Source organism: Pygoscelis adeliae, unplaced genomic scaffold (assembly GCF_000699105.1).
Source record: "Pygoscelis adeliae isolate BGI_AS28 unplaced genomic scaffold, ASM69910v1 Scaffold38, whole genome shotgun sequence".
In the NCBI taxonomy this organism is placed as follows: Eukaryota; Metazoa; Chordata; class Aves; order Sphenisciformes; family Spheniscidae; genus Pygoscelis; species Pygoscelis adeliae.
This window is the reverse complement of record NW_008825614.1, coordinates 22,190,090-22,210,847: the sequence shown is the minus strand read 5'-3', so window position 1 is coordinate 22,210,847 and position 20,758 is coordinate 22,190,090. Positions and strand designations below refer to the sequence as shown.

General features: G+C 41.7%; 1 protein-coding gene across 3 annotated transcripts in view; it reads right to left on the bottom strand.

Annotated features, from left to right (window-relative positions):
- The window catches only part of TSNARE1 (t-SNARE domain containing 1), a 530,032-nt gene that overhangs the window by 276,826 nt on the left and 232,448 nt on the right, over nucleotides 1-20,758 (bottom strand). For all 3 annotated transcript variants that reach the window (XM_009332991.1, XM_009332989.1, XM_009332990.1), the window contains 2 exons: nucleotides 17,771-17,845; nucleotides 16,146-16,202 (listed from right to left, as the gene is read on the bottom strand). In XM_009332991.1, coding sequence (XP_009331266.1) covers nucleotides 16,146-16,202; nucleotides 17,771-17,845 — 132 coding nt within the window. The remainder of the gene's footprint in view (nucleotides 1-16,145; nucleotides 16,203-17,770; nucleotides 17,846-20,758) is intronic.

Genomic DNA, 20,758 nt, shown 5'->3' with positions numbered 1-20,758 from the left:
GTCCAACCTGACCTTGAATGTTTCCAGGGATGGGGCATCCACCACCTCTCTGGGCAACCTGTGCCAGTGTTTCACCACCCTCAGTGTAAAAAAAGTCTTCCTTATATCTAGTCTAAATCTACCCCCCCTTTAGTTTAAAGCCATTCCCCCTTGTCCTGTTGCAACTATTAGAATAATAGTAATAATAATAAGAAGAATATACAAAGCAAGTAATGCACAATGCAATTGCTCACCATCCACTGACTGATGCCCAGCCAGCCCCTGAGCAGCGGCCCCCCCCAGCCAGCTTTCCCCCACTTTATGTACTGAGCATGATGTCACATGGTATGGAATATCCCTTTGGCCAGTTTGGGTCAGCTGTCCCTGCTGTGCCCCCTCCCAGCTTCTTGTGCACCTCCAGCCTTCTCAGTCGGTAGAGCATGGGAAGCTGAAAAGTCCTTGACTAGTGTAAGCATTACCTAGCAACAACTGAAACTTCAGTGTGTTATCAACATTATTCTCATACTAAGTCCAAAACACAGCACTGTACCAGCTACTAGGAAGAAAATTAACTCTATCCCATCCGAAACCAGGACAGCATGAAAGTGAATTGAAAGGAAGCCAAAGGCAGATCCAGGATGCTTCCAAAATGCACAGATCTTCCACTCGGGTAAAACAGGGTCTGAGATAGGACCATCTGCAGATCTTCCTCACAGGGAATGAAACCCTCAGTAGTGCTGACTATTTCAGAAGCAAGGATGGGAGAAGGAAGGCAGCAAATCTTTCCAAAACTAGTGTAGCCATTAGGGAAGCCTATGCATTACTGTTGTTGCTCCTTCGTTACCATACGCAAGCCAACTATTGGGGAGTAAAGTCTGCAGTGGTTGAGCAGCAAATCCTATTTATAGAGAGAAATTTCTGTCTTCTCCTGGAGAAGTATTTGCCACTAATTTCTAGATAAACTAACATCCTGCCCACCTTCTAGAAAGGAAACTTTCTTGTCACAGGGGACTCCTAGTAATAGAGATAAAAAAATGGGTAAAAGAAAAGTATTGGAAAAAACTCTCTTTCCAGGTAAATACTAAACTCTCTACTGATCTGAGATTAGACTGAGTGAGGAAATTGTTGGCACAGTTAACGCTGGACATATATTTTCCATACCAAATTATGGAAGCTGACCGAGTCCGTAGTAACACTGCATATTTTATCATAATTGTTAGGCTGCACACTGACTTTCTCCATGGAAAGCGCTCTATGAACCACTGACACTGCCTGCTGAGGGAGGTGACACTTTCCATCAGTAAAGGAGCATTGATCTGGCTCAGTGTTTTCAAGTCCCTGATGGGTTTACATTGCCTTTGTGCTGGAGTCTTTCTGTTTGCTTCCACCGCCCATGCTTTTACCCCTGCTGCTGCTTAGCTCAAACACATCTGTGCTAATATGCCACATCCACATATCTAATCCATACCTTTTTCATCTATTTTTGGGTGTCATTTGGCAAACGGAAGGGGATGAGACCAGTCTGGTCATAACTAAGAGACAAGCCCTTGAGGTATGTCCTGGGCCAGTCTCCCAAAGATGTTAACATGTGCTTTAATTTTGTAGGAAACTACATTTGGTTGAGTTTTACAAAAGGTTCTGAGCATTGGGTACCACCCAAAGTCCCAGGAATTTTTCCAAGAGGAGTCATGTTACTTCAGTTGTCCTGGATAAGTGTCAACATTGATAATTACATCCTGCTAACCAAAACATGTCTATTGGATTGTAGTGACGATGGTGGCATTCTTCTCCTCCAGTCTCACCCTGTCATGCAATGGCAGTGCCCAGTCCGGCACTCCTCAGAAAATGTTGACTTTCTCAGAAAGAAATCTGAGCCCTTCCACCCCAACTTATTCTAAATATGCCTGGTAGGTCTCTTAAGTAATGTACCTACACAAAGAGATCTAAGAAAATGTACGAATTGTGCAGGAACATAAATTTTGACTGAACAAGTGATGAATAAAATGCAGAGCAACATCCTCAGATTTTGGGCAAAGAATATATAATCATTCAGTGGTGTTTGCGAAACATGTCAGGCTCTGTCAGGAAGAAGGGTTATAAATAAATGTGAGGTAGATACTTTAATAATGCTATTTCGTATACATTCAATAATGAACTTTAATTATTTTGTTGGATTTCTTTCTTCTTTTACTGTAGCAGATGAGTCAAGCCCCAATGTGTAATGAAACTGATACTGGCATCACAGCATTTTCTTCAGAGGTGGCTGAAAGAGCACTACGGATCAGCTGCTAAATCATTTCTTCTCCTGTGGGGTTTCCTTCATGCATCTCACCCAGAAATTAATTCCCCCACATATGGCATAAGTGAATCACAGTGCAAGGAATTTTCCTGATGGAAAAGATTTTGCAGACAAGCGGTCTTCTCACATCGCTTGTCCTGCAGTGAAGCCAAAGTCGTCTTTATCATACTCAGTGGAGCAACCCGCCAAGAGGAACCAGTTGCCATGCTATGTAAGGAAGTTCATGTATAACTTTGCATTTGGAAACTATGAAAGCTAATTTAGAGCTTATCGGTAACCTTATCACCAAATATTTGCAAGAGGGAGCAAGGAGATTGATTTGTTTCCTGATGTGATGCTGGGAATTAACAGAGGATATCAAAAAGAAAGCTCAGAGATGTTAAATGTAATGATGTTGGATAAATATGAAATACCTCACTCATTCCTTGGCTCTTCAGTAGAAACTCGGGGAAATAAACAGAGCAATGCGGCACATCACTCCTTTTGCAAAATGCCTTCCTGTCAATGTCTACAATGACTACATGAATTTCACGAAGAGGAAGTCAAATAAGATGAATCTCACTGAAATATTTTCATTCTCCCTTCCATCTTTCCTGCTCTGTAAGCAAGACCAATGACAACATAACACTACTGAAAGCAACAAGATATTTTCCCCAAATCCCCACACCATGAAGACACTATGGCCCAGTTCCTCTACTCTCTTAGACAGGAGCTTTCAAACTCACTGAGGAGCTACCCAAAAGTATCCGACTTAACTTGTCAGGTCTACTCCCAATCACATACCTAATACTCCCAATGTTAAACAGTGTATAAACAAACCCATGAAACACATAAATGCTGCGGACTCCTTGCATGTCAAAAGTCCTTGCATTTGACAGCTACTCAACCTATTCCTCTTTGTACACACCTCCAGACCCACCAATCTCCATTTCCTTCTGAGCATCATGAAAACCAAAACAAACAACACTCCCCCCCAAGACGTAACAAAGCAGATAACCCATGGCATGGGTTACTCTGGGAACAAACACTTTGTGTTTACAACAGCAACAGTCAAATCTGCTGAGCTCAGTATAACTTGCTGCACAACCTACAATCTCCATCCTACCTCTCCCTTTTCTCTAAAATGAGGATGGGTTCTTCTCCCTATAGAGTTGAAGTATCTTAGTTCCCAAAGTGTTTCAGACCTGCAGGGATGTCTACTAAAATTCAGCATTGGAAGAGTTTCCCCAGATCATCTCCCCCTATTTCATACCAAGTCTTAAATACAATCACCTGTTCATTAACAAAGAAGCCTAATAAAGCATTAAAAAAAAAAAAAAAAAACAAAACAACAAAACAACCACAAACCACCATACCACACATCTTTGAACCTGTCCTTTTCTTTTGGTGGCCAATTTATATTCTGTAATGTTTTCCAGCCTCTTACAGCTGGGAAGCGGAAGAAGCACCACTGGTGAGCTGTGAGATTCCAGAGGGCTGAAGCAGAGCGTCAAGAAGGCAAAAGGGTGATTAAAGGCATTTTGTGTGAACTCAGGTCTCAACAGGGGGACAATGCCTGTAGGCTTGGAAGCAACAAGCAGTGCTAGGAGGAGAAAAAGGTTTTATAACGTTGGATATCATCAAGCTCAAAATAAAATGCATCTCAAAATAAACAGGATTGGTGTAGGACAAGAACACAAATGACGTCCCACAAGTGAAGGATGCACCTTTGTAAAATCATAGAATCATAGAATCATTAAGGTTGGAAGAGACCTCCAAGATCATCGAGTCCAACCGTCAACCCAACACCACCATGCCTACTAAACCATGTCCCTAAGCGCCTCATCTACATGTCTTTTAAATACTTCCAGGGATGGTGACTCCACCACTTCCCTGGGCAGCCTCTTCCAATGTTTAACCACTCTTTCAGTAAAGAAATTTTTCCTCACATCCAATCTAAACCTCCCCTGGCACAACTTGAGGCCATTTCCTCTCGTCCTATCGCTTGTTACTTGGGAGAAGAGACCGACACCCACCTCGCTACAACCTCCTTTCAGGTAGTTGTAGAGAGCATTAAGGTCTCCCCTCAGACTCCTTTTCTCCAGGCTAAACAACCCCAGTTCCCTCAGCCGCTCCTCAGAAGACTTGTTCTCCAGACCCTTCACCAGCCTCGTTGCCCTTCTCTGGACACGCTCCAACATCTCAACATCCTTCTTGTAGTGAGGGGCCCAAAACTGAACACAGTATTCGAGGTGCGGCCTCACCCGTGCCGAGTACAGGGGCACGATCACTTCCCTGCTCCTGCTGGCCACACTATTTCTGATACAGGTATCAGAGGTATGTAGGTATGAAGAGGTATGAAGAGAGGTATGAAGAGAGGTATGAAGGACAAAACATATAAAAACAAAAGAAAAAAATGCAGATCCCAAACTCAGTATTTTTAAACAAAAAATGTGGTTCTCTGTAAGGAAAAAGTCCTTTCCCTCTCTACTTTTCCACAAAACCCTCCCTCATGCCTCACTTTTTCCCAGCCTGAGACTGCCTGGCAGCTCTGACCGGGCAGGCAGGCATACAGGTGTCCAACATGTGAACACCACTTAGTGTCACCATTACCTGTACTCACACAGACGAACTGAGGTTTCTTATTAATGTCAATAATTTTGAACCTGTTAAACTCATAGATAGCAGATTAGCGCTATCCCATGCTCCCTTTGCCATGTAGTAGACACACACTCGTGGTCCCGCCAGACCCTACTGGGGCCTAAGCAAGATGCACTGATGAGCAAGGCCTACTCGCACCTTTGGGTGCCCAAATGATGGGGGGGGGGAGGACCTGCACAGCCCTCTGGGCTCCACCGTGGATGAGCACCAGACTAGCTGACACTAAAAACTGACAAACTCCCTGATGCTTCCCAGCAGATGTGTCCTAAAGCTAAAATTTCTCCACCTTAGGAACCTGAAAAATTGTATATGTATACACACAAATGCATTAATATTATACTTGTTTCAACTCTATTTAATATGTGTGTTCTAACTGGTACAGAGAACATGTAGCAGGTGGTTACTTACTGCATTTTTCCACCATCAGGGACTCTGCCTTCAGCAGAAGCATAAAACATCCTATTCCACCCCAACTCTGTAAAGATTTTATCCTCATCTCAATGGTATTAATTGACAACAAGCATCGATGGTTCATCAAGTCTTCTCCACCGCTGTTCTCATCTGAGTGCTATAAAACAAGGCTCCTGTATCCGATTAAGTGAGTCCAATGCCAGCAGATGGCACTCCGAAGTGTGCAGCATCCACAGCTTCCCTCACCCCATATCCAGCAACTGCTGGAAAAGGCTTTTTTTCTGTGCCCGGTTCTTCAGTGGTGCTTTTAATCATGCTTGAATAAAGGGGTCAATGAAGTAGCTCACACAATAGGGCCATCAAACTTCCCAGTCCTCAGCTTCCAGAAGAGGTCAGTATGTCCTGCTGCACAGAAAAGCCACATTCCCACTGTATTTCCTTAAATCACCTAACCAATTACAAACTGCTGGGCACAGAAAGGGAGAAAACACTTTCCTCACTCACCAGAAATAGTCTGTGCTTGCAAGTAGATGCTTTGATTATTTATTTTTGTTTGTTGGGTGGGTTTTTTTTTTTAGAGCAATCATCTCTGTCTCTCAGCATGCCACTACTAAGCTCTTCATGCAAACATACTCCCATACAGAAAAAAAAGGCAAGGGGAAGGGGAAGGGGAAAAAAGGGGAAAGAAAGGGAAAGAAGGGGAAAAGGAAAAGAAAAGGGAAAGGGACGGGACGGGAAGGGCAGGGAAGGGAAGGGCAGGGAAGGGAAGGGAAGGGAAGGGAAGGGAAGGGAAGGGAAGGGAAGGGAAGGGAAGGGAAAGGAAGGGAAAATCCTTCTTAAAGCAAGGAACTCTGCAGATCAAGAGATTCAGTTGTATCACGTGTAATATTGAAAAAAGGTTCTAGGAACCAAATCAATAGTTCTATTTCATTCAGAAGCTTACAGGCTGAGCAAAGGTAGAAAATAAAATACTGAAGCTTTTCATTTTATCCAGGTGAGGTATGCAAACCACAACTCACAACAGATCCAGGGCTTGCACAGATTGGAAGCAAGATCTTCAGCTTTGCCCCATAGAAAACTGGGTACATGGAAATAAGCCTTTTTTGACCCATTTCCAGCCAGTTTCTCCATGCAGAAGTATAACCTGTATAGGCTTTCCCATGCCTTGGTCTCTGTGCCAAGGATGACCTTGGGAACCTCCTGCCTGTGGTGTGAGTTTTGCTTTGGGAAGTTGCACAAACAGGGGCAGAAGTTTGGCTTTCCTTCACTCGGTGCCCCTTGGCAGGGCCGCACACTGCAAACAGACAGTACAACTGTCTGTTTTCACAAGGCTCTGACCCATCACATGAAAATAAATAAATAAATAAAACGTGTAATAACTTATTTTTCTTTTATCATGGGAAATACTGCATTTGTCTAGGATATCAGAATGATCCATGTGGGAAAATGACCCATAAGGGAAAAACCTTGCTTGCTCTACCATTCCCAGCTCCCTTCCAGCATCTGGAGAAGACAAGTACTCAAGTTGAGCACAGAGAGACAAGAGATGAGATTGAGGCCTTACCTGATGCAGGGAGCAGTGTAAAAGTCCTCTTGCACCAAACCCATTTGATGCAAGGCTCGCCAGAGTGACCGACTGCCTAATGCTCATCCCAGTGTACTGCATGGTAACACAGCTTTAATTAAAGTGGGATTAATGAAGGGGACACTGCAAAGTGCTACTGTGTTTTACTGCAGGGGAAACAGTATGACGCATTCTTGTCATCTTGCTGCTGAAATGACAAATTGCCTGTTTGAACACCCGCAAGAGAATACTCGTGGTAGCTTGGCTGCATCACTTCCCCCAGGATTCATCCACAGTTTGCAGGCATGAAGAGGCACACAGGCGATGCTAAGCAGATACCAGCCATGCGACGTTGATTTGCTCCTGACAGTAGCAGTGGTGAACAACACTCATGGCTCAGTCTTTTCGTTCATAGAAATCATAGACTATCTCAAGTTGGAGGGGACCCATAAGGATCATTGGGTCCAACTCCCATTTCATTCCCACCTATGGGAGCATGTCCTGGGAATTTTCAGCAGGGTTTGTCCATGGCACATGTTGTGAACCACCACCTCATTTCACCTTTGGGACAGTCAGACATAGCTGAAGAAGTCTTTTAAACTTAAGGGAATTATTTGCTACACAGGCACCTTCTCAAATTGAGAAGTTTGTGAGAGTTATAAGGGAGAACCACCGTCTCTGTTTAGGTGAACACACATTTATTTTATTTATCACATGGACTATTGCTATCAGCTTAAAAATAACTACTTGAAACATCATCTGCAGCACATGCCTTATCTCACAGATCCCGATGTACTTTATAAAGAAACTATGTATAAATTACCTCTCTGATATACATCCAGCTTTACGGTTTAACTCCAAAGGTATTCGAGCATCCTGGGTTATCTCTAAAAGTGAAGATGAAACTCCATAACAAACCGAAACATCAGTAGAAGCTTCATTTGGCAAAATAACACAAACTTGGATTACAGTTTTTAGCTGAGCACCAGAACTAAGTAACAGAACAAAGAGTCCAAATTATAAGCCTGGTCCTGTGTTTCCTTGTGTTTGCAGTAAATCAGGAATAATTGTGATCAGCTGAAAATGTCTGAGATAGCAAGTTTGTCTTACTATGCCGGGTCAATTTTGGGGCTGGTATGTGCAATAGCTGGAGCATCACATGGCATTTCACGGATGATATACAGTATAGGGGCAGTAAGAGCACTGCCCTCTACATAGGAGTGAAAGGGGTTAAATATCTTTGAATTATATGGTGGATATAACATTGGTTATTGAGACCCTAAAAACAAATCAGCTGGAGCCCTAGAAAGGTCACTAAATATTACTTCTGTCTTCAACCTGGTGAAGCAAGGGTTAACCTATTTCCAAATACATTTGTTTCATGGGAAAATACCACTGCTATTTACATTGAATCATGTGATAAATGCAGCCATCAAAGTGGGTTTAGAAGAATACAATTTCCTTCCTTTCAATAATCTATCTCCACAGGGGGGTTTAAATGCATTAAATAACACTGCATTCACTTTGGAGAAAGGTGACACACTCAGTAAGGTTTCACATTTGTTTCTCCAGTTACTGTGAGATCTTTGCCAGGGCAAAAGTCAATTTAGACTCTTGCAATGCAACTTCTGCAAGGTGGGGTTGAAGGAGGGGAGGTGGATCAGGTCGTACGAGCGTCCCCATCACACCAGCAGGAACCATTTCCACTTGCAGTGGGCTAAACCATCCACTTAGTTGCTATATCATCATGCTCCTGCACAGAAAAAAAAAAAAAAAAGGAATATATAGGGAAGAAAAGCCACTGACCTAGAGTGAACAAAATCCAAGCTTACAGACTGATGCAGAGGTTTGTTTTTTATAGTTATACTACCTCCATCACGGCCACACGTGTCCTACAGACCCAGCCTATGTTTCATCAGCTCTGGGATCTTGGCCTGCATTTGCTCTCCTGTTACACTGCTGTCAGCACAGATCTGACAGTGCTGCCAAAGGCAGCCCTCACTGCCCAGAAAAGCTGTGTGCAAGGACAAAGCTCTCCGACCAAGGTGAATATCCATCCACTGAAGTTCCTCTGCAAAGAAAATAGGTTTTAAATAATAAGTAGGTTATATATATATTTATATATATATTTATAATTATGTAGATGCAGATGTAGCTGTAGATGTAGACAGAGATGTAGATATGTGTATCTACATCTATATCTATAGATACACACAGCCACGTCAGCGGTGCTGACCGAGACCATGCAGCAAAGCGCTGCCCACACTCACTGTGCAAAAAGCAGTACTCATGAGAAAACAGGAGCCAGCACTCTGTGAGACCATGGCCAGATCTGATGCAACACGTGAGAAGAGTTTTTCCTATCTTTATGAGCACGGCAATCACCTCCATGAATGACCCTGATTTGGCATGAAAGAAGACATGGGTATTTGCAAAATCCTTTACATTTAGCAGCCGGGAGGAGAAAGGAGCACTGCAACTACCCAGGGCAGCTACCACAAGCAATGGGGAAAAATATTTGCAGAGCTGTCACTGGCTATGGAAGAAGAATAATGTGGATACCCGTTGAGTTACGTTATCTGTCCGAGCCTCTGGGCACAATACAGATTTGCTTTCTGCAAAAGCACTCTCTCCTAGTAACAAGGCACATTCATGCCAGCGTTTCATCCCATGACCTCAAATGCCTCCACGCAACCCCAACATCACCATTTCCCACGCACAGCCCTCCCGGCAGGCTCCTCGCCAGCATGGGGTGAGGAACAGTGGCCCCAGGATTGGGGAGCATAAAAGCAAGTGCTTGCAGAGCTGGGCAGTGAGGTTGGCTCATTCCAGACAAAACAGCCCTTCGGTTTGTGAGATGGCTCCGGCAATGACTCAGAGCTGGAGTAGAGGAGAGCGGCATTAGCACGGTGTGTGAAGCCAGCGAGCTGCTGTGGAGGAGGCTTCATACAAAAGAAACCCTTCCCCTGCCTTCATCCTCTGCCCACATAAAAACCTCTGTCCTTCCTCACTCAAACAAAAGGAAAAATAAAAAAAAGAAAAACCCACAAAGAAACAAACAAACAAAAAACCCCAACCAACCAGAAAACCAAGCTAATGAATAAGAAATCCTTTGCTCGGGTGCTGATATAGGCAGCTGCAGCTTCTAGCTACATCAGCAGACACGGGCAAGCAAAGCGGGCTTATCCCATGACAGGCACTTGATAGGGGATTGCTAAGGAAAATCCACCATGCTGAAGTTGCTTGGGCAATTTAGGAAATGGCAGGTTTGGGGAGGATTTGGTCTTTTCTTATTTTTTTCCTTTTCTAGAATAGGGGGCTATATGTTATGGGAAGCTCATGCTTCTAACCTTTGCAAATTACCTCCTTTACAGATATAGTAGGATTTGGGGGTTTTCTTACATGTGTTTCCATGCAACACTGAAGTTCTGAGCACTCTCGTTGCCCCACAAAACCTGTGCGCAGCCACAGGCAGCACGAAGAATATGGGCATTTTCCCAAAGGCTGCGGTGCAGGTTTTATTGCCTTTAAGGATGGAAGATCCTCCATTTTAACTCTTACAGTTGCAAAGTGCTGCACCCCTGAAATATCAGAGATGGAGTTTAATGGTTAGTTAGTGAAGTACCATGTCTATAAAACCCACTGGCATTTTTTTGCAAGATCATGGGCATGCTGAGCAGAAAAGCAGACCCACTGGAAGCAGCGCACGGGCCATTCAGAATAGATTCCACCTCCCTTGGGAATATAGGGAGCAAATTAAAAAAAGCAGGTATGAATCTATTTCCATCCACTTATTAAATCCTTGTATCAGAATCTATTTTCCTACCCCTAAACAGGCAGAAAAAGGAAAAAAACAATTGTCTTAGGAAAATTGCTTTAATGACCGCCTTAAAAAAAAACACAAAACAAACAAAAGCCCACACTTAAATAAAGTCAAGAAAAAATAGCCGTGTGATTTAAATGCTCCATATTGACAGCCCTAGGAGCAGAGGAGTGGGTTGATTAGAATATGGCTTTTAATGGATGCATAGTCATTTAAAACAAAGTTGACATTATTGAAATAACACTTTTTGCAGAAGTAGCTGAATACCAAATGACCTTGAAAAGACATGGCAATTACTACCACGCATGCAAGATATATGATCACCAAAGCTAAGGCTTGATTTCCTAAGATATACCAGCCAGACTGGAACATTAGCAACTGGGATGAGTTCTAAGATAAGAAGTTAGAGTCAATAAGATAAATGCGTAAATAAAGAGCTCCATTTGTCGGGGCAAAAGCTGTTATTTTGATTGTGAGAAATTGAATTCTGCATTTAAGAAAAATACACACCACAACCTCTCCCAAATGTTGTAGCCAGTTTCAAACTCAACTTTGGACTTCCAGCAGGAAGAGCACCTACTGCATTGAAAACTCATCGTTAATTATTGTTCAGAATAGCCTGGTGGCATTTGCTTAGCCTGCGAGATCCTCAGGGTGGCACAATCTAATAGCTGTGCTTATACAGCTTCTACCATGATAAGGACCCTGTAAAAATAGAAGCCCAAGTAACTAGAGTCATTACACACACACATACATATATGCAGTTTATGCAGATATTATTGCCAAGAAATTATTCTCCCATAAAGACAAGGATTGGATCTTGCTGCCCCCAAATGAGAATTTTACTCTAATCACATAAAAAGAACAACTTCATAAACACAGGAAGAAAGAGAGAAATGATGCTTCCTGTGAGAAGGAAGTCCATTTAAAGCGTGAATAAATTGATGCAGTCAGGAGAAAGAAGCTTGTATATGCAAATAGAGGTTTATTACCCATTTTTGTGCTCCTAAGAAACATAAAAAAACTACTGACCTTTGAGAGAAGGATCAAGTAGGTTTACGGAATAAGAAACAAAGGCATCTCTTTTGGCAACAGCCATGTTCCAGAGCAGTAATTATCCTTCTCTCTCCCCGTGAGCAGCAGGAAATGAAGAGGGGTGCGATTACATTATAACAATTACTGTAATTTTAATTTCTAAAAATTGCCAGGAAAGTTTCCTCTTAAAAAAAAAAAAAAAAAAAAAAAAAGCCTGTTCAGATTTTTGGTGTAGTTTTAGTTTAAAACTCATTCCTCAGCTAAAACAGAGCTGTGCTTCCCCCTCTCCCACTCCTTTTGGGGAACACCCACAAAGTCTACATGGTGAGAAAGCCCACTTTCCTCCTCATTAGTTGAGAAGATAGGTGGCTAAGTGTGGTCAATGAGGATCCAGGAAAGATGGAGGTGGCCTGAAGGCACGTCACAGGTGCAGTAAGGACGCACAAACTGGGCTGTCCCTGCTAGGTGCTGCCAGGATGGATCCCTAGGAGCCCTCAGCTTTTCAGCCTAGTCTGCTGTTGGGTTTAATATCACTCGAAATTATTTGGTCATGGGCACAATAACATATTCTTCTTTCTATGGAAAGTGGTTGATGTTAGATGCACAATAATTAAAAAGAATTAAAAAGAAGGATTATTTTAATCTCCTATGCTCAGAGGGATTATTGGCTTTTTTGTGGAATTTCTGCAGGCTATCATTTATTATTTTAATAGTATGGATAATCTATTCTGTGCTATTAGAATATTATCATATTTTATTATACCCAACTATTGCACTGTGGGATGGACTTAGCCCAAGAGGACAGGTCTACTCGGCTATCCAACCTCCCCTACCACCGACCACACTGTCCCAGGCTGTTATGGGGGACACCTGAAATACCTCCTCTCCTACAGTGGACTCTCTGCCTGGAAGGAGGAACAGCTGCTTTGCTCCAAGGTGTGTCTGTGCAGGGGGAGAAGGTGGGATTCGAGGCACATCTGCCCCATACATAGGCAGGAACCAGAGGCAACCATATCACCAAATACATTACCGTCTCTGCTGTATGCTGCAACAGCATTTCTCATAAATGGAAAGCTGCTTTCCAGGATTCCCCTGTGCACTCCCTTAATGAGACTTCCGAGGTCTCATTTTGGCCACCGGCTCAATATTTACAATTGCTTTCACAGATCCAAGCTAAAGGGCTTTTTTCAAATAGTTACCACAACTCACATTCAACAACGATCATTTAGTGTAGTAAAAATTTGTCTCTTTCAATATATGCAGTAACACACCTATAGAACTACATCGATTTGCCCCCACACAAATACATTCCTACAAACACATATTTGATTAAGAATTTATATAAGTTCGGGCTTCAACGAATTTTGGATCAATGCCTTTATTTTGCTTTTATAAATAAACAAACTCAATTAAACAGTACTTACAGCAAACCACGATGGGCAGGAGAATAATTTTCCCAAACCTTCACTTTCCAATTTTTACTTGTTACATGGGTCTAAGGAATCAATTACTCCCTAAAGAGAACTTATTAGAGTTTGTGTTACCAAACATCTTACCTTTCCCACCCACCAATGGAAGAGAAGAATTACAGGGACACGTATACAGAAAAACTAGCATTCTTCAAACCTCGTATAATTTTCTGTAGTAAGCATAAATAAAATAAAACAAAGCCCTGCAGGCAAGCAGCATTTGAATCAAGACTGGATCTGCACCAAGTCAAGAAGTTCACCATGCAGTCTCACAAGACCCATAAATCAAGTCATCTGAACATATGTAGTATTTTGCATTACTGTATAGGGTGTTAACGTTAATGCCTTAATATATGCACATAGTGGTCAGGTTATGGTTGCTGTGGGAACTATAATTTTGCATGTCCTGACCAATTTGTAGATAGAAAAATAATAATAAGTAAAAAACAATCACACCACTGCATTCCCTTCATCAGGTTTTATACATTTAATTTCTCTCTTTTTATATTTGAAGGAGGAAGAAAAGAAGACACATGTGAAGCTGCAAATGTATAGGAAAGCTGAAACAGATGTGAATTAACTTTCTTCCTTGTCAAGGAGTTTGCATGAAACCTCACGTGTCCCCAGCCCAAGCAAGTGTCACTGCATGAAAAGTATGTGCTCTTGGGCATGATCAAGCTTATTGCTGAGTCAGAAGCATCTTGTCAAGGACATACCACAACCCCCTTCCTTTTCATAACGCACTGAAGCCAACCACCAGCATTCACTTGCAAGTGACAGCTACAAGGAGAAACAACCTGCAGCTGATCCAGTTTAACACAATTTCTGCTGATGCTGCCTGACCCACACCAAATTGTTACTGCTACAGTGTCCTAATGGGTAGGATTCTTACCTGTTTTAAGGCAAAGGGATTTGTCTCTGTCTCTCTTCCTGCAGCCTCCCTTTACTGCCACCCCCACCATCACTCGTCTCCAAGATTTGAGTACTTTTATCCGACATCTTGTTTTTTTCCCCTATTAAAACTCTGCTGCCTTCCAGAGAAAGTTGGTTTTGGAGTCATCAGCCATTTTCAATATACCAAAAAAGTTGATTGCATCCAGGCTTACTCCAGGTGCAGGGATGTGCAACAGCTATGCAGTAATTAGCCCTCTTCATCCTATTAGCACTGGTTAATGTCCAGCAGCGGCCCATATCACATGGAACAGCCATGGCCATGCAACCATGTGGTAGTCCAGGCAAGACCAGAGCTGTTCCCGCCTCTGCAATCCACTCCACCGACAGTAATCTAACAAAGTTGGTTAAAAGCACAAGAAGTGATATAATATAGATGGCATGAAAACAAATCACAGCTAATTTGCCCAAAATAAACCCCCTTATCTCTGAGCTCAATCATCAAAACCAATATATGTTTGATGTCTGGTGGATTTGACCATCATTCAAGAGTATGCTATTTGTGACCATGCACAATACCCATGTTCAAAACAGATCATCAGTTGGTGGACAAAAATAAGCTATAAAATTTCTACAAACACATAGCTGAAAAGCAACATGTGTGCACAATCACTCCAAAGCGGGCGGTGGGAACACTCAATAAGGGTAAAGGAATACATTAGCCCTTTGGCACAAAAGGGCCTTAGCTTCATTGCCGCTGCCACCTAAAACCAGCTAAGAAGGTCTGATGCAGAATTGTAATTGCTTGAAAACTATCTAATATTAAAGCTCTGGTCCATTGACTTCTCTAATGGTAGGGTCTTCGGTGGCATCGTTTCACCCTTCTTTACAGAGAAGCATTAATGTTACAAAGGACAACTATTTCTTATATACATGTTGAGGAGGATATAGAAAACCGGGTGGCACAACAAGGTAGGGAATGAAGATTCATTAGGAAAGCAGAAAACCTGCTGACTGACCCTTAAAAGAAAAGACAAGGGTATCAATAATATCAGAAATATTCACTGGATTTAGGCATAGAGTTCTGCTTTTTGGTGGCATATCAGTTGCAAATACCTAAAAGCCTTTTAGTGTGTAGGACTTGAAAGGCCAACCTAATCTCTGCTGGACTCATCCTACACCTAACTGATCTCCTGGCATCAAACCTCTCATTGAAATCTGTAGAGATTTCTTATACACACACACGCATATCACATATATAGTATTTTGCATTACTATTTACATATATAGTATTTTGCATTATTATTTGTGAAAGACTACGCACATACACATGTATACACATATATATACACATACATTCCTTTACACTCTTAATCATGTTACATATGTGCACAGGCACACATACATTTAATTATATTTTATATATACACACATATGCATGTACATATGGAACTAAAATATGCACAAAATTATAATGTATGTACTCTGATTACACATAGTATTTATTAATTGACAAAGTTCCTAATAAGAGTAAAAAGAGAAAAAAAAGGCTCTATTTGCATATATATAAAATAGTTAACCACAGTGTAATGTAGCCGAAGAACGCAGGATACATGATCCCTCTTAAAAGTGAGGACAGAGATTTGGTAAAAAACCCTCTTACTTCCTTCTACGAAATTGCACTTGGTGTGTGATTTCACTTAGCCTAAGAGCCCATCTCCCAGAGGAGGGGGTACAGGACTGCTCTTTGATATATTTCAGAGCAGACAGAACTCCCATCAAGAAGGGAAAAACAGCCCCATGAGAACAGAAAAGCAGAGAATAATTAAACAGGTATTACATATGTCTTTTTTCCTGGGTCCTGTACCTTCCACCTCCAAAGATGTCGTAAATCTCTATTTGAAAACCATCTCACTGGCTTCAGTGAAGGTAGTGGGGGAGCACTATGCTCTTCAGCATCATTAGTGGGGTTAGAAAACAGACCTTTTTTAGCAATGTACTTACTGTCAAACACAGAGACACACACGAACTTACCTGTTTGGTACTTCTCTGCCCAGTAGGAAGCAAAGCTTTGGATTTCTCTGCTATTTTCTGCAAAATGGAAAAAAAAAAAAAAAAAAAGAGGGAAAATGGCTCAGAAAAGAGAGTCCAAATATTTAGGGAAGGAATCATATGAAGCTATTTCTTCTGATTTTTAAAGAAAAGGATATAGAGAAAACTCTTACTACTTAGAAAAAGAAAGGGAGTATAACCGCATTGAAAAGTTTGGTCTTGCAGGAATTAAAAGTCTTCAAAGCTTCCAGAATGACAAGGTTATCAAAACTGAAACACGCATTTAAGAAATGACAGCTAGGACGTGGATAAGTAGCAATTTACCACTCAGATTGGTTTCCTGACGCAACCGGGCATTCACAAACTGCAGTGGTTAATTTTGGCACTTCTGAATTGATGACAGTTTTTAAAAAAAAACCAACCCTACATGTTCAGTTCAGATGGATTGTACTCATGAACATTAAAAAAAAAAAATAGAAAAGGTGTGTGTATGTGGGGGTGGAGCCCTTCACCTGAATCCTTCCAGCTTGTCATTTAATGGGATAAGGTCATTTCATTTAAAAACCCCACACTTAGGCTTTTGTATAGGACAGAGAAATAATTAAATATATGAGATGACACTAGAGATAATGCAATGCTATTACATAATATAAATGTTATTGAAATGTAATTTTATGTACTTTTATTCATTCATTCATTTATTTATTTATTTTTAAACCATCGGCAGCAAGTGTTGCGAAACCAATCAGTACAGAGTGTTTCTAATAGTGATACATTATGAAGACCATGTTGCCAGCCAAATTTCATTACACCTGTATAATTACAATATATTCTTCCCATGTGTTGCAGGCACGGGTCAAACTCACTACAGCAGTGTAAGAAAGCAACCAGAGTTTGTCCAGGTTGTATTTGCATAGGATTCAATTAATCCAGATACATGTTCAAACTTGTTACTGCAGGGGAGAGAAGCAGTTTGAGGATGGTAAATTTAAATCGTTACTACAGTGTTTAAAAGCAAAGCAAATCTGCTCATCAGTAGAGCCTCCCCAGGGTAAAGTGGGAGAGCAAGAAGCAAATGAAAGAGCTGGAGTTCAGGTTTTGTTTGTTTCATTAAACAGCTTGATCTTGGTGACAGGTCCAAACCACAAGATGTGTTCGGAGACCTTCTGGCAAAGCCATGTAACACAGCAGAGCCTTAAGGTGGGTTAACATCTAAATTAGCAATGCTGCCCGCACATTTTCTGTAAGCAGAAAAGGTGCAAGGGCCGCTGTGCAATCACTTCTCCTTCTCCCCTGAAAGTGGAGACACACCAAAATAATGTCATGGCTAAGCCAGGGGAACCACTGAAGGTCCTAGCAGACACACAGCTGGCAATAGCACACTTTTTTTTTCTTTTCCATTGCTGCTGAATTGTTCTGCAGTCGCATGCGTGCGCATATTCCAATGTAATGATACACTTCTTGTCTGCTAAAGTAAGAAAAGAGGGAGGAAACTACACATGAGTAGCTCTGTGGAGATGCTCCATGCTCCTGGGAGCCACGCTCGCTCCCATGTAACACATTGCCAAACTCACATACGGAAGAGTGGAACCAAGAAAGACCCCCACCTTCTGCACAGCTCCGTATCTCTGGATGGCATCAGACAACTGGTTCTTCAGCCTGTCCAGCTGAAGTCGCTCTTGCTGTTTTGGAAAAACAGAGGTCTGGTTAGCAGGTCTGTAGAGATAAATCAACTACTAGACTGTCTGTGACCACAGGAACAGTTCTGGTGGGAGACACCAACTAAACAAAGTGGGCACAAATAGTATTCTAAAAATTCAATTTCACTGGTGCTGCTGGGATGCTACAAGGTTTTATTTTTGGAAGGGAGCACAAGATGCTTTGATCTTTCAAGCCAAAGCAATTAAAAAAATGTCACCTTGGATATTCAAGATAGCACTCAAGTCATGACTACTGTGTGGTCTGCTATCTGAACTGGACACCTTCTGTGGCAGGGATATATGGTGGGACATTTTGCTGTCCTGCTTACTGCATGAAGGGGGTCGCACTCCAATATCAGTTCTTAAAGATTGTGAAACACAAGCCAATTAATACCTTACCGCCATCAAAAGAACAGAATGGTTGTAGTATGGTATCCTGCTTCTACTTACTAAAATCCAGCCTCAGATTACCTGCTGGAGATGATAACCCAAGGGACCCTCCTATAAAAAGTCCTTTATTTGGATGATACCCCATGATGGAGTTCATCACCTCATTTGATGGCAATGGGTGATTTACTGGACTCGAGAGGTCCATCAGCCACAACAACCTTCCTTCTGCCTGGCCTAGGGCCTGATTGTCAGAAACCAACTTATCTCCATGTTTTCCAAAACATGTACCCAAATGTCACCACCTTTCTGTCTGGAGTTTGCCCCAGCAAGATACCAATCTATGTTTTAAACAAAAGTGTTCTCAGAAGGAAGACCCCAGTATAGCCTGGCGTAACTATCCAACACGCTGCAAAATCACTGCTCTCAGATGGAGTGACCAAACCCAAACAGTGTCAGGCAATGGAAATTCTCCTAGAACTATTGTACCCCCTGGATCTCAGATTTCAGGTGTGCAGGAGCTCACGTGTCCAGGTTTTACAGAGGGGAATGAACTGCAAGGAAGTGGGGCATCACCTTAAAAACCAAGTGTCAAATAAAACCCAATCTACACTAAAGCTACTAAGCAGAAATGTTCACTTTACAGCAATTTCAGCTAATTCAGACAACTGCTTAAGAATACAAAAGCAAATTTTAGAAAGGATGGGATAAACATCTTTAATTTTTAATGGTAGTATTTTCATACACAGAAGAAGATCCCAATCTGACAGTTCATCCAAAGATTTAAAACCATTTTTAGAACAGGGCAAGTATCATTATTCCCATTCTACAGATAAAGGTCTATAAACCTTATGTTCGTTAAACATGCAAAATAAGAAAAGATTGCCACCCTGGAAGGCTGATCTAATGGTCCAGCACTCATCCTACAAAAACCTGGAATTCCAGATAGGCCTCTCTATTTAAGTCCTTTGAGGTTAGTTTGAAAGGAAGACTTAAAATAGCCACGTGCTATTTTACATCAGTCTCCTGCCTTGTATCACACTGATCCACTTACATCAGTATCTTTGCTCCTGAAATAGTATCAATTTGCTCAGTTGGGCATCCTGACTCCCAATGGCTCCAGCAGCACCTGGAGCTTCAAGGGAAGTTAGAGAAACTCCCACAGTGCACCTTGCTGGCAGTGCATTACTGGTGGAAAATAAGGAAGAAAGAAAGAAAAATATTTTTTGTCCGTGTGTGCATGCAAAGCAATACACAGAATAATGGATCAGAAAGGACTGACTATAAAGCTCTAAATTAATGGAAGGCTTTTCATGCTGTGAGAAGTTTTATGGGAGGAAAGTTTGCAATGCTACCCAGATCCCCAAGAGGGACGTACCGACCAGCAGCAACTATTTATTCTATATAAGGGAGGAGGGCTACAGGCTTTCTATCAAAATTTGTAGGTTTAATTACTTAAACTGCGCACTGTTAGAAAAGAAGAGGTAAAAAAATAAAATCTGTGAAATTAATTGACCAGGGAGCAGAAAAAGCTATTATGTGATGCCAATAGAGAGCGGCAAGTTTATTCCTCATATTACTATAATTGTTTGTGTGTCTATTTCCTTCAGCTCTGAAATATTCTCCCTTTAACTTAGCAATTTTTGTCCCCATGACCATAAAAGCTATCGTCCTGAGAGTCCTCAGTGGACACTACATGGGCTTCAAGGGCAAATAATGTCATTTGTGTGTGGCACTATAATTGGGTTTAACGTGACCTTGCCTGATTTCCCTTTGGACCCAATTTATGTCACGAAATGGAGCCAGGAGATCAGCACAAAAAAAGCACAGATCCCCATATCTCCAAGAAAGCATCTTCTGTTTCATCAAGCTCTGATGTAATTATTCTCAGAGTATGCACGAAAAGGAAAAAATAGTCCTTGTAGTCCATCACTAATCAAAGCAACATGTTAAAAAAGATCAAAGTATTAAGGTTGATGCCTGCATAAGGTCAATGTCTATGTATGGAGAACAGTCATTCCAGACTTTCCTCCCCATCCCCTGGAGTAGACCATCACCCATTCATTTTTTCAGGTGGGCTGAATTGCACATGGTCCTCCACAGGTTACAAAGGTAGCCTGGGGTGATTCAGCTCTTAAATCCTTATCTCATATGCCTGTTGGCAAGTGACATAAATCCAGGCTGTAAAAACCACTTGCACAGAGACGAGTTGTGTATTTAGAGCAGTGTTTTTTCTAGGTGGAAGGACAGTGAGAACAGCGTTGAAGTAATACAAGACTTTGGAAAATGGCAGGAAGTGAGTGAGCTTAAAACACCAACTCAGGTAAGTTCCTTTCCTAGAAACTATATGAATGCTGGAAGCAAGAATGTAACAGAAAACTGCTAGGCAGAATCAAGTAGAAAAGTATTGTCCTTATTCTCATTTCAGTTGCTGAATCACCTGTTATGTGGGTGAAACTTCTCAACTCTCACACCACAATACGCTTCTGTTTTTCCCCATGATGCATA